Consider the following 13720-nt stretch of genomic DNA (forward strand, 5'->3'; position numbering starts at 1 on the left):
CTATGAAGGCTATGTATAGTGGTTGGTTATATTCTGAGCATTTCTCTGTTACCTGATTGATAGTATGAATGTGGTCGATTGTTGAGGAGCCTGTTCGAAATCCTGGTTGTAAAAGCGAAAAATTGCATTTTTTTTTTTTGAATGGCTGAGGACTGCCCTATTCAGAACACCCTGGCAAATGGCTGCCAGCCAACTGTTCCGGTGATGGGTGCAGTGAGATGGAATTCATTTGCATACAGTAAAGCTTGTTCAGTGGCTGTCGAGACTTTTTCTGGAGCTTTGCGAATTGCGAAACTTGGTGTGTGAAGCGAATTTGAAGTGCAAGTGCTAATCGAATAAAATATTTGTCTAATATTTCTAGAATATTTGTTAAAAACTTCAAAACGAAACTGCAGGAAAAAAGGGGGGGGGGGGATCCTTAAGCTTCGTCTTTGAGAGTTCAACGCGATGGCGATATCCTATCCCCAGTGCCCACTTTAAAAACTTAGTGAATGACATCATTTAAAACATGCTACACTGCCACTAAGGCCGTTAAAGGCACAGGCGCAACAACGCGTGCGCCTCTGTAGTGGGTGACAGGCTTTAAGCCAGGAAGTTTAAATCATTATTATAATTCCATGCTCGTACACTCAACGGCAGTGAACGCTTGTACTAAGCATCTAGGCCAACAAAGTGCCGGCCGGCAAGGTAGCCACTTCGCTTAGTCATGTGTTACTGCAGTGGCAATGCTTGGAGCTAGTGCGGCTGCAATGCCTCTCCACAGCGGATCACAACCGGTCACAGTTGCACCCTGGCTCCTTAAGGTCATTGCGACTTGATGAATGAGCTTGAGAACAGTGTAGTTGCAGCACTTCTGCTTGATTAACGTTAAACTCACCTTGATTGCAACAATTTTTACACGGATTCGCCAGCTCCCCTGCAAGCGTAGCAAACTGATGAACGATCTCACCATGGCCCAGTGGCCAGCTCCGTACTTCTGCACCAGCTGCAGCAGCGTGCAGTCCTCATCCGAAGTGAACGGCCCCAAGACAAACTGCTGGGCAAAGTTGTCCATGTAGCGATCCCTGCACTGGCCGTGTGTACGACCTGGCACCATGCTTGCCACCTGAAATGTGGCCAGGACACCGGTTAATTAAGAGTGCACTTCAGAATGGTGAACTGATGGGCTTCGATAGAGCGTAACCGTGTGTTCATGATGGTCAAAACTCGAAAGGACGCCAGGATTTTGTGCGAATTATCAGAGAACTCATACATATGACTAGGGGAAACATAAAAACTCGTGTAGCGTTTGTTGTTTTTTATTTCTCAGGGTTACAGCAATGTCGCAATCAGCTCTGAATGATTGCATGTAAATGTTTTAGACATTAGGGGTTGCAGTAATACTTATTATTATGCAGCAATTGCAATTGTGAATAATTAAAGACAAAAGACATGCTGTGTCCCACAACTGCTTGTTGCTCCTAACCAGAGAGCTTTTTTGCATTACCCATGTGTACTGTGGCAAGAGCGACTTATAACAGTGTTCAGTACGCAATACACTAAGAACAAACTTCCTTTTTGCAGTGCGGCTGCTCCAGAGCTTGGCTGGGCGATTAGCCTCAAACTCGAGACTTAGCTGCAGTTTGGCACAATTTCCATTATTGCTATAAAAGAGGGCATAATAAATCTCATTTGGCACAGGAGTGGAATCGCCACTATCGTTGAGATTCTACAGTACACACAGGGCAAGCGAACCGGCAGTGCCCACCGGTCCACAGCAAAATTAAGGGAAACAAGTGGCTAACCTTGGACCAGCTAACGTCCCCGTACAGCTTCACAGCGACAAGCAGCATGACATCTTCCTGCGCTGACCAGCGGCCCCGCTGCATGTTCGGATACAGGGACCAGTGGTAGCGGTTTATCAGCTGCTTCTTAGACCGGCAGTCCATATAGTGACACACCTGCAAGGGCGAATGTGCGAAAACAATCGAGGCTAGCCCTATCGAAACAGCAGCCGAGACTGCGCCTGCCGACAAAAAATGGAGCCGAAGAGCAGTCCAACACCACCAAACGTGGCAGACACGGCAGTGGGACCGCTATTTGACTCCTTGATGCAGACCTAAAAGCAGGCACAAGCAAGAGATTCGGCCCACTTAAAAAGCATGATTTTACCAGTGTCAAAAATACATCTGCGCACTGTGCAGTCTGAACTGGCACATGGACAAGGCCAGCTCGTCAACAGGACTACACTCAATCAATCAATTAATCAATAAGGATTTATTTTCAGCTTCAAAGACAATCGATGGAGCTTGGTGGGTAAAGAAAAAAAGCCTTAGATCAAGCTTGACAGGGTGTGTAACAACGGGCTTGGCAAACGTGGCAAACGGAGTGCAGTCAACTGCAGATTTTTTGGACCCTCTAAGCAGCGAAAAACTCCGAAAATTCGGGCAGCCCGAAAAAACGAATGCAAGCAAAAAAAACACATTGTTTTACTGATAATTTTCAATGCAAGCAAAAAAAAAAAACGCACCATTTCGCTATTATTTCTCAATGCAAGCGAAAAACGCACCATTTCATTGATATTTCACGGATCAAGAGGGTCAAGGTCGAAGTACCAGACTTCCGGAACTCTGCCGAAGCATAAGTGGGGTGGCTCTGAAAAGAGCTGTTAAAAAAAATGCATGCAGCTGACAGCGGGTGCCGTCAGGGCAGCCGGTGTAAGAGCTGCAGTGGCTTGAAAAACTTGATCCTTCTTTGAACGGCGTTCCACTTGCATGTGATCACATTCGCCTCGATCTGAGCAAGGGTCATGTCATCACTGTACACCGATGACAGCGTCATCAATGCTCGCATCAATTCGGCGGTCGTAGGTGGCGCAGGCATTGGTTCCTCATTTTCGACATCGGAGTCGTCTGAATCCGCCATAACCTGACTGACTATTTCGTCGTCGGTTAGCTCTGCGCAGAAGTCGAGCTCGTCAGCGTCGACGAACCACTCAAAAGTTATTTCCGTGGGCATGGAAGCACCAGCAGGGCGGAGATCGTTGATAATATCATCCATGAGAGGCACAAGTCAGTCACGCTGTCGCTTTCTTCAGGCAAGTCTGCAGCCTTTGTGTCAAATACGAAGCCCGTGTGCGAAAGCAGTTGCGAAGCGTGTCTTGCTTTACTGCCTTCCATGTGTCCGCAAGCATTTCGACAGCAGACCGAAGGTCAATGCTGTAGCCTTTCCCACTTTCCGAGCACAGCACCACGCGGTTGAGTATACGTGAACGGTACAAAAGACTCAGATTACGGGTAACGCCTTGGTCCATCGGTTGGAGGATCGCAGTCGTGTTGGGCGGCATGAATTCCAACTGGATAGCCTTCAAGTTATTGATGTGACCATGAGCAACACAGTTGTCAACGAAGAGCAGAACACTTGTGTTTTGTTGTTCAAACTTCTGTCCAACCTGCGGACGTAACTCTTGAACAACTGCTGCGTTACCCATGCCTTTTTGTTGGCTTCGTATAACCCTGGCAGCATTGCACCTTTAAAACACCTCAGGCTCTTGGACTTCCCGATTACTAACAAAGGAAGTTTCTTGGTGCCAAACATGTTGCTGCCACCAAGAACGGCCAGCCATTCTTTGCTATGCTTGCCACCATGGCATGCGCCACCAGCAAAAGCGAGTGTTCTTTCCGGCAGCAGCTTGTAAAACAAGCCAGTTTCGTCGCAGTAGAAAAAGTTGTCAGCAGAGAACTGCTGCAACAAAGACTGGAGTTTTCCGCAATAACTGCACTGTCGATGGCGCCGCTTTCGCCACACATCTTCTTGAACTTGAGGTCATTCCGATGCTTAAAATTTCTCAGCCATCCATCACTGAACTTAAAGTCCGTGATGTCCATTCGAAGCGCGAGAGTTTCTACTTTTTGTTTCAAGATGCAGCTCTGAGACTGGAAACCGCTTGGCAATCATTGAATTAAGCCACACGACCAGAGCGTCCTCAAGCTTTGAATGAACACCTCGGCTTGCATTCATCTTTTGGGCACCAGACGGTTTTTCGGCCGCTTCCAAGATCTTGTCTTTGTTCCTCAGGAAATCGGAAACTGTTTGCTTGGAAATGCCGAACTCCTTGCTCACTTCAGCCTGCGATCGGCCACTCTTCACTAACTTAATAATGGCGGCTTTCTTCTCCATCGTTAACCGACGGTACTGTTTTGCGCGCTTCGATGCCATCGGCGAGGACGACGAAGGCGGAGTGGGAGCCATCGCAGGCAAGCGAAATCCTCACGATGTTAACAAAGGAGTTTGCTGACGAGCGTCGAAGCACCTAGGCTTAGCATTGCAGAGCACACTTCACACAATCGCACAACCACGCACTAGGCTAGCCAAACACTGATGTATCCGTGACGTCACGCCAGCCGAAGCCGCCGTTATCACCACTGCTTCTTCTCCTTCCCTTCCCCTTAACCCGTCTCGCACAACGCTACATTAACCCGCGCTATCGCAATAAAGCTTTTGTCTTGGCCCAGCCACGGCCCTGGCGTGTTCGTTTCAGTGGCGACGAGGATGGGATAAAAGCGGTGCGGCAACTCCGTCCGTCATGACCGCCGCACCCACGGGAGGATACGCCAGCCCGCCGCAGTTCGACGAGGCGAGCGACAAGTGGCCCGCGTACCAGGTTCGGCTGGAAGCCTTCTTTGAGGGAAATGGCATCACGGAAGACAACAAGAAGCGGGCCCTGCTGGTGACTGCACTGTCCACCCACACCGTCGACGTACTGAGCGGACGTTGTGCTCCGGATAAGGTGAATGAACTTTCGTACCCACAAGTGATAGCCTTGCTTAAGCAGCACTTCTCGCCGCAACCGAACGAGATAGCACAGTCTTATAAGTTCTTCACCCGCAATCAGCTGCCCGGCGAACCGGTCAAGGATTTTGTCGTGGCGATTCGACAGATAGCGGACACCTGCAATTTTGGTGCTTCGTTGGACAGAATGCTACGAGATCGCATCGTGTGTGGTCTGCACAACGTCGGAGTGCGTCGGCAGCTACTCGCGAAACCACAGCTGACGAGGAGCGAAGCGGAAGAAATTGCGATATCTACCGAAATGGCCGAGGCCAACGCGCAAGAGATAGTAAGCCCCACCGCTGAGGCAAGTGTGCATGCGCTGGGAGGCCAGTCCTATCGCCAACGAAGCCGGCCACAGATTGTTGGGTGCTACCGCTGTGGAGCAAAAGGGCACAGACCCGAGGATTGCCGCTTCCGCTCGGCGTCATGCTTCAAGTGTAAACAACGAGGTCATATCGCTCGAGCCTGTTGCCGCCGTGAGAGTGGGTTCGGGGTGGTACCACCAGAACGCCAAGTACACGCCTTGTCGCGGGAGGAAGACACTGGCACGGACGGTATGTTCGCGCTGGAGGCAGCGGACAGTCACATCGGCCACGTCGGCATTACGCAACCCATCGTGCGCACCTTGGATTGTGGTGGGGTTCCAGTGAACATGCAGGTCGACACAGGCTCGCCGGTTTCGGTCATCACGTGGCCCACATATGAGCGGAACAAAACAGTGTGGCCGAAGCTGCGTGGTTCGCCATTGAAACTCACCTGCTTCCTGGGACGGCTTCCAGTGCGGGGACAACTTCAGCTCAAGGTTTCGTGCGGAAACAAGTCGATGGCTGGATCTTTGCAAGTCTTTGGTTGCTCCGGCCCAAACCTCTGCGGACGCGACCTGATTCAAGCGTTCCACATGCTCGAGGCACCGGTAATGAACGTGAACACGTCAGGTGAGCAACTGCCGTTACTCGGTGCTGACGACGTTAACGTGGACCGGTTGCTAGCAGAATTCGCTGATGTGTTCGCGCCAGGTTTAGGGCTCATAAAAGGGCCACCGGTACACTTCGAGACGCGAGAAAACGTGGTGCCGAAGTTTTGGAAAGCACGCGAAGTTCCGTATGCTTTTCGGCCAAAGGTCGACGCGGAACTGGACCGCCTTTCGGGCGCGGGTATTATTGTACCGGTGCCTCATGCGGAGTGGGCGGCGCCAGTGGTACCGGTAGTGAAACGGAATGGCTGCATCCGCCTTTGCGGCGATTTTAAGCTAACGGTCAACAAAGCCTGTCGCACTGAGCAATATCCGTTGCCACGGGTGGAAGATATCCTGGCTACATTAAATGGCGGTGAAGTTTTTACCACGATAGACTTGCGGGAGGCATACAACCAGCTTCCGTTGGATGAGGAAGCCATGCACCTCACGACCATAAACACGCATAAGGGACTGTTCAGCTTTACTCGCCTGCCTTTTGGAGTGGCGTCCGCGCCGGCCGTGTTCCTACGGCGTATGGAGACCATTTTGCGGGGACTTCCGGGTGTTCAGGTCTACCTAGACGACGTCATCGTGGCAGAGAAATGCAATGACTGCACCACCCTGCACGATGTATTCAAGCGTTTCCGGGAATACGGCGTGCGCCTGAACGCAGACAAGTGCAAGTTCCGCCAACTAGAGGTGGATTTTTTGGGGCATCGAATCAGCGCTCGAGGTCTTCAACCAAAGACGGAAAACATAGACGCCATCCTTAAGGTTCAGGCACCACGGAATTCCGCAGAATTAAGGTCCTACCTCGGCATGGTAACGTACGACCCAAGTTTCTTCCCAATGCATCCCAATATCGATTTTGCGGGGCCGATCGATGGTCACATGCTACTGATTGTGGTGGATTCACATAGTAAGTGGATAGAAGCGATACCCATGAAGAGTTCCACCACACACGCCACCATAGAGGCTCTGCGCACCTTGTTCAGTACATTCGGGTTGCCCCGGACGCTGGTATCCGATAATGGCCCACAGTTTACGAGTTGGGAATTTAACACCTTCACGAAGCTGAATAACATAGTACACCTCCGAACAGCACCGTATCACCCCCAGTCCAATGGGCTCGCGGAGCGGGCGGTTCGTACGGTGAAGTATTCATTGAAGAAGAACGTACAAGGGTCACTGAAAACCCGCCTGGCTAGGATTTTGCACAGGTACCGCAGGACGCCGCAGGCCGGGGGCCGGACACCAGCGCAACTCCTAATGGGCTACGATCTTCGCTCCAGGCTGGACAACGCAGTGTCCATTCCGCCCTCACCAGTTGACCGTCCCCCCCTCGATGGGTGGCAGCCCGGGGAGCCAGTCTGGGTGAGGAACTTCGGGCGAGGCGAGCCGTGGACTCCAGCCAGCATTACATCGACAGACGGAGCCCGCCTGGTGAATGCCGATGGTCCGGAGGGGGAAACCATTAGGCGCCACAGCGACCAGGTGAAGCCACGGGAGTTGGAGCATGACCAGGGAGAAGTCGGTGACTCTCGGTGCCTCGAAACTGCCGGCGGGGCCCTAGCAGGAGGAACACCGAGGCGAGCGCCAACAAGGAGCGAGATCGCCGGGAGCCCCTCAACTCCGGTGTTGCGTCGCTCGGGCCGGCAACGCAAACCCCCAGACCGTTACTCACCGTAGGGGGAGCGGAATGATGTATCCGTGACGTCACGCCAGCCGAAGCCGCCGTTATCACCACTGCTTCTTCTCCTTCCCTTCCCCTTAACCCCTCTCGCACAACGCTACATTAACCTGCGCTATCGCAATGAAGCTTTTGTCTTGGCCCAGCCACGGCCCTGGCGTGTTCGTTTCAAACACCATGTGGGTTGCGTAAACAAAACGGCGCGACGGTGCCTCTGGTACTCTGGAGGTGACACTGGTAAACCACGGAGGAAGGAACCTCCGTGCTGGTAAACATTCAAGATAGCCAGCGTGGCCAGGCCAAATCGGTGTGTGACGGTTAGTTCTAGTTCGAAGTGGTGAAACGCTTCGCGAAAGCGCTGCGTGGGAAGCCAGAGCCGCACGAGCACAAGCGCTAAAGAAAAAGGAATTTTATTGGTGCCAAAAACTTTTCGAGTGGACAGTTTTGATTGTCAGCGAAGCACTCTTGCATGATAAACACGGCCAGTGTTAGGAATCTCTGAGGCCGTGTACGTTTCTTCGCTAACGATCAACAGGTCCAAGCAACAGATGCCAGCACAGTAGACCGGCGCGCTCATTTATGCGATCGTAATCGTGTGTGACAAAGTTGTGGTGGTTTCCACTGGAGGTCAGTAATGGTTTCCGACCTTCCGTCGCGTCAAAAAGTCGGGAAAATCGGACTCCGGGGGGTTCGAGTGTCCGAAATTTCAGACTTCCTTATATATTGATTCCATGGGGTTCGTGGTGGTGCCGCGAAGATGTCCGTATTATCGGGCATGCCTGAAAATTCAGGTGTCCGAAAAATCGGCAGTTGACTGTATAGACTAAGGCAAAAAACGGGTACATGGCAGTTCTCTTCACTGGAACAACATAAATCAGCTAATAAAAAAAGAAAATGTACATACAAAAAAACAAATAATCTAATAAAATGCACATGGCAGTTCCTTTCACTGGAACAACATAAATGAGCTAAGAAAACTGAAAAATGTACACACAAAAAACATAAATGATCTAATACAATGCACACGGCAGTTCTCTTCACTGGAACAACATAAATGCGCTAATAAAACTGAGAAATGCACACACGAAAAAAAAATGAATAAAGCGTGCATGGCAGTCCTGTTCATTGGAACAACATAAAGCTGTATTAGAACAGTTCCATACTACAAACAAAAAAAGTTTGTTATACAGTAATACCTCATTAATTGGAACTCAGTTATTTCAAAATCCCACGTATTTCGAAACACTTCGGTGGTCCCGTACTTCTCAATCTAAATGTGAGCAGATAACTTGAAGCGGCGGTCAGGACCAGTCTGGTTAATTCGAAAACTTTGGGTGCCATGTGCCCATTCCCGATTTCGCTGCGAATCTTCGGAAAGGACGGCCCTTAAGAGCGACAAAGAAATGCAACGAAGCAATACATATGAGTGGCAGCTGAAGCGTCCCAGCTTCGCTACTTCCAGCTCAAAAAAAAAAAGAAAAAAAAAAAGACAGTCGCGTGGTCAACCGAAATGTGCGCTTGCGGAAAACAACACAAGCTTCACTATAGCACAGTCAGTCATGCATGGGCTTGTCGCTGGGTGCATGGTGTTTATGACAGTACGGCTGAAGAAAAATAATCGCGTAAGGTGTGTTGAATAAAGTGTTTTTATGTATAAAAAACCTGCCAAATTTGGGCGTATAATTATTATTTTGTAAAAACAATTCGGTTGCATTGATTATAACTGTTTGTTTTTTTGCGCTTGCGTCCTTTGACGTTTGGTAAGAGCACTAGTTCGTTACGTTGTCGTGACGCACTTCCCGAGGCCAGGTTTGGCGGAGTGTCCTCTCTTATCTTCCTTCTGTGCTTCCTATACCCTCCATGGAACGCGATATTCGCTCGCAGCGCCGGACGAACGCCTGTGTTTGGGGGCGGTACGAAAACATGGCGGCGCATTGCAGACATGCACTGGGGGACGCCATCTTGATGAGAACTGAGGATCCGAGTGGCGAGGGGGGGATTTAGCGCCAAATTCAATTGGGATGCACCAGCAAGCCAAATTGAGCGAGTGGAAGGTATTCAGATGGCGAGCACGCGACCTTCTTCCTGTTGCGCAACCCGCCACATGATGAAAACGGCCATCATTGCGTTCTGATTGATGGTCTGCCCATCCACCTATTTGTGCACTACTTAGTCTAAGTAAGACGTTTTTGTTTACGTGTACACATAAATTAGACAAGAATAAAGAGCAGAGTTTGTTTGAATGTTTTATTGCCTAAACGTACGGTTTATGCAGTACAAATACAACTTGAATGTTTTACGTTTTTGGTCGCATACAAAAGTGGACCGCACATGCCAGCATGCTAATAACCTAGTATCAATCCAGTGCACATTACCGCACATACGTATATACAAAGACAAAAGAAAAACAGTAATAACTATACACAAGTTCACAGCACGTATCCCGATATAAAATCATCCCATGAGTGGGACAAGATAATACGGCACACCGCACACTTAGGATGCAAGAGGAAATGATACAAAAACCATAAGGTACCGGAGCTAGACATTTCTACATTTTCTATTCAGCATCAGGTTTCTTTATAAAAGCTTAAGCAAAAATTTACAAAATACTGAAGCCACTATAGAGTGTTCTCATAAAATAACACGAAGGGTTTATGCTTTCTTCAGCGTAACATACCTATATTGCTTAATGAAAAAAACAAAAACAAAATACAAGCAGATAAATAGTACACACACATGTCCGCTTCAGAGGCAGAAAATGGTGAGCTCAACTATAGAAGTAGCGGTGACTCAAAAATATGGAAGTAGCGCCTACTTTTGCGCATATGTGTGTCTTTTTGTCGTCTGTGTTTTTTGAGCGCTCAGTTTTTCAAGACCTCAAATATGCAAACAAATCCTAAAAGTTACAAAAACTTCCGCATTTTTCGTGCTGCAGCAGATTTTCTGGTGCGTTGTTTAGCCAAGGAGATGTTCACGAAGCGAATATGCCACAACAGGCGAATCCTTGCAAAGAGGTGCACAAAGGCTTTCTTGCATTCTTCAGAGCAGAATTTTTGCCTTCCCATACAACTGTGCAAAATGCCTGCCAAAACTCCACTCACATTAGGTAGGTGCGCCACAACACCGATATATTCCAAAAAGCAAGCTTCCATGGCCTTAATATCCTGAAAGCAATCGTCAGAAGACATTGTTACATTGCCAAATAAATCTGAGGAGATGTTGCTTGCCTTAAACATAGCAAAATACTGGTGTGATCCACAAAGCTGGCGGTCGGCATTCTTCAAAAGGGTGTTGCACACACAGTGTGGAGGCCTATGCAACAAAAATTGCCGTACGAGATAGCCCCCAACATAGTAGAGAACGTTATCCTCTACTATATCATGGCTAACGGGCTGTTCCTCATCAGGAAGCATATCGACTGTTGGTGCTGCATCACAAGTAGTAGGAAGCGAATGAGGTGGCTCTGACATTTGTGCCAATACAGTGCTGCGATCCTGTTCACAGTTTCCTTCTGAAAAAAGGGCAACCAGTTTGCCAACAGAAATGTGTTTCAGACCTGATGTGAACTGAAGCACATTTGGGTTGTCATTGCAGCAATGCTTTAACCTAAGAAGCCCGAAAAGGTTCTCCAGGGGGTCCTGCTGTAGCCAGCGAGTCAAGAGAACACGAAAATCAAAATCTTGGAAGAGGTCGTCCCAGAGGAGAAGGGTAGCCTTTAAGGTGACCTTCCATGCCTCAACTGTGTGTGGTTGCCGAGGCCCGTCAAATTTCCACCTTTCAACCCACGACAGGCACTCCCGCAAAAAGGCTAGGTGTTCGGACCCTTCCGAAATTGCATAACGTAACTTGTCATTGGCTTTTTTTACAGAAGAGCTATACAGACAGTCGAATAACTTATCTATCTTCTCGAGAAAATCAGCTGTTGGTTTGGCGGATGCCGGCAACACGCCAAGAGCAATGAATACATCAATGGCCACTGAGACCGATTCGCTCATCACCTGGCTGGCATATTTAACTTTCATGTTATTGAAAGGCTTCCGGTAAATGTGGTTGTCGGTTAGTTTCTTCGCCAATTTGAGTTTGAGAGGATGCGAGCTTTCGTATAGTTGCGTAATGAAAGACCAATCCACAATTTCTTGCCCGATATGGAGCTTGTGAGGTGCGCGGAGATTATTCCTTGTGCATTTAAGTGTGGTGTGTCATATAGGAAATAAATCTTGCGGCTTTCAAGCACAAAAAACGGCTCTTCAGGCGTCACACCTAGCTTACTTGCCAAAGTGATGTTGCTTCCCCCCTGGTCGCAGATGAGCGCCTTCACAAACAACCGGGCTCCCTGCAGCTGCTTGATTAATGTTATGATCAGATGATGAAGAGTATCTGTGGGCGTTTTGGTCCTTGATACTGTGTAAGCAACAGGCTGAATCCACGTTTTTGAAATGCCTGCCACAAGTATCAGGAGCGCTGAATTTGCCACGGCTGGTGTTCTTTGCCTACCGTCATCGGAGAATCCCATCACAATGTCATGCTTTGCATCATACTGCAGATGTTCCTTCAAGGACATTTCGTTAAATATTAATGTGCACGCACGATCTGTTAAATGCCTATTTCGGGTAGCTTCTTCGAGGGCTTCAATAGCGGTTGAAATAACTCCGGGAGTCATCGGAATGTTTGATAACCACTGCTTTAGCGACCTCACAGTTGGCATGTCAAGCAGTCTTGACAGATGTCTGTACGCTTTCGGACCATGAAAGTATAAGTTTAAAGCGAACTGGCGGTGCTCGGGCGACCACCCCCGTCCTCTACGTTTCACGCCATTAATTTTAACTTGAGTCTCAAGCAATCTAAAGAATGTCTTGCGGACGTAGGGCCTTATAGCATTCAACACCTCGGACTGGGAAAGCTTTTTAACCTTTCTCTTGCCAATTCTTGACAGTGCCTTCCGAAGCCTTGAATTTATCTTCTCCAGGTTCTTCATTTTTCTGGCTGTCCGGGGTGAGCACCTAGAAGGCTTGTGTTGTCGACCCGCTGGATTGGAACCTGAAAGATTTAGAAAAAAAGCTCATTTATACTGTGTTTTTGTGAAAGCTGACCATGATCTTTAAACCTAGTAAAAGTTCTAGCGGCTTTTAGAATTGAAGTGATTACTTCCATGAGTAATCAGTTGGTCATATTTAGTTCTCGATCCTTCACTTATTCAAACTTGGGGCATTGGGAACAGGCCTCTGATAAGCACACTGCTGGGCATTGAGCCTACTAATGGCATGTATAAGCATCGTGGGCAACATGAAGCGTCAACTAATTTTTCCTAATCATTAGCATACTCCTTGTTAACAAACATTATTGGGTATACGTTTAAAATGGTATGTTTAGGAAAAAAACAACGAATTCATAGTCTTCTTTAAAAAACACTAATCCCTCTTATAATAATAATATCTGGGGTTTAACGTTCCAAAACCACGATATGATTATGAGGGACGCCGTAGTGGAGGGCTCCGGAAATTTCGACCACCTGGGGTTCTTTAACGTGCACCTAAATATAAGCACATGGGCCTCAAACATTTTCGCCTCCATCGAAAATGCAGCCGCTGCGGCCGGGATTTGATCCCGCGACCTGCGGGTCAGCAGTCGAGCGCCATAACTACTAGACCACTGCGGCGGGGCACTAATCCCTCTTGGGAGGCAACAAACAAGCAAGAAAGGGATCGGACAAGCACTCGTCTCGTCCTGCCTTTCGGTATACATCGCTCTGGTTCTCGTACCCTAGCAATGAACTAGCTCGCCCAGCTGACACCCTAGTGCACTTTAGGATCTGTTAAATGGTACGTGACATTAAAACGATAGCTGCAGGGCATTAATTTATCTGGAATAGTTTTAAAGAGCTTAGAGAGCAATACAATTTGCGTACATGAGGGCTCAGTCTGTTGAACTTCTTCATCGGCGCTGTGAGCGGGCATTGCAGTGGTATTCGCGGGCCGACGAGAGCCTGTGAAGAGAAATTGGCGGAGCGTGACATACACACAGCGTGACATTAGGCGTCACATTAAATATTTGCAATTACAATCACTCAGGGCGTTTTCTCACTATTAATTGGTCTCCTCGCGTATTATGTTTCAGTACGAGTAATAAAAAAAGTGTAAACACACAAAAAGAGAACGCTACGTGTTACTCACTAAATATATGGGTGTCCCAACTATCCTAAACCAATATTTTAAAAATCTTAATGCGATGTGCCTAGAACAGGTTAACATCGTGGTGCCCGT

General features: G+C 48.4%; 1 protein-coding gene across 1 annotated transcript in view; it reads right to left on the reverse strand.

Moving 5' to 3' along the window:
• Positions 1-13720, reverse strand: part of LOC142785237 (uncharacterized) — a 40775-nt gene that overhangs the window by 24735 nt on the left and 2320 nt on the right. Inside the window, exons 3-6 of the mRNA XM_075883676.1 lie at positions 13366-13443; positions 12370-12497; positions 1785-1940; positions 950-1105 (exon numbers count right to left, since the gene is read on the reverse strand). Of these exons, the coding sequence (XP_075739791.1) occupies positions 950-1105; positions 1785-1940; positions 12370-12497; positions 13366-13443 (518 nt within the window). The remainder of the gene's footprint in view (positions 1-949; positions 1106-1784; positions 1941-12369; positions 12498-13365; positions 13444-13720) is intronic.

Source organism: Rhipicephalus microplus, unplaced genomic scaffold (assembly GCF_043290135.1).
Source record: "Rhipicephalus microplus isolate Deutch F79 unplaced genomic scaffold, USDA_Rmic scaffold_19, whole genome shotgun sequence".
NCBI lineage: Eukaryota > Metazoa > Arthropoda > Arachnida > Ixodida > Ixodidae > Rhipicephalus > Rhipicephalus microplus.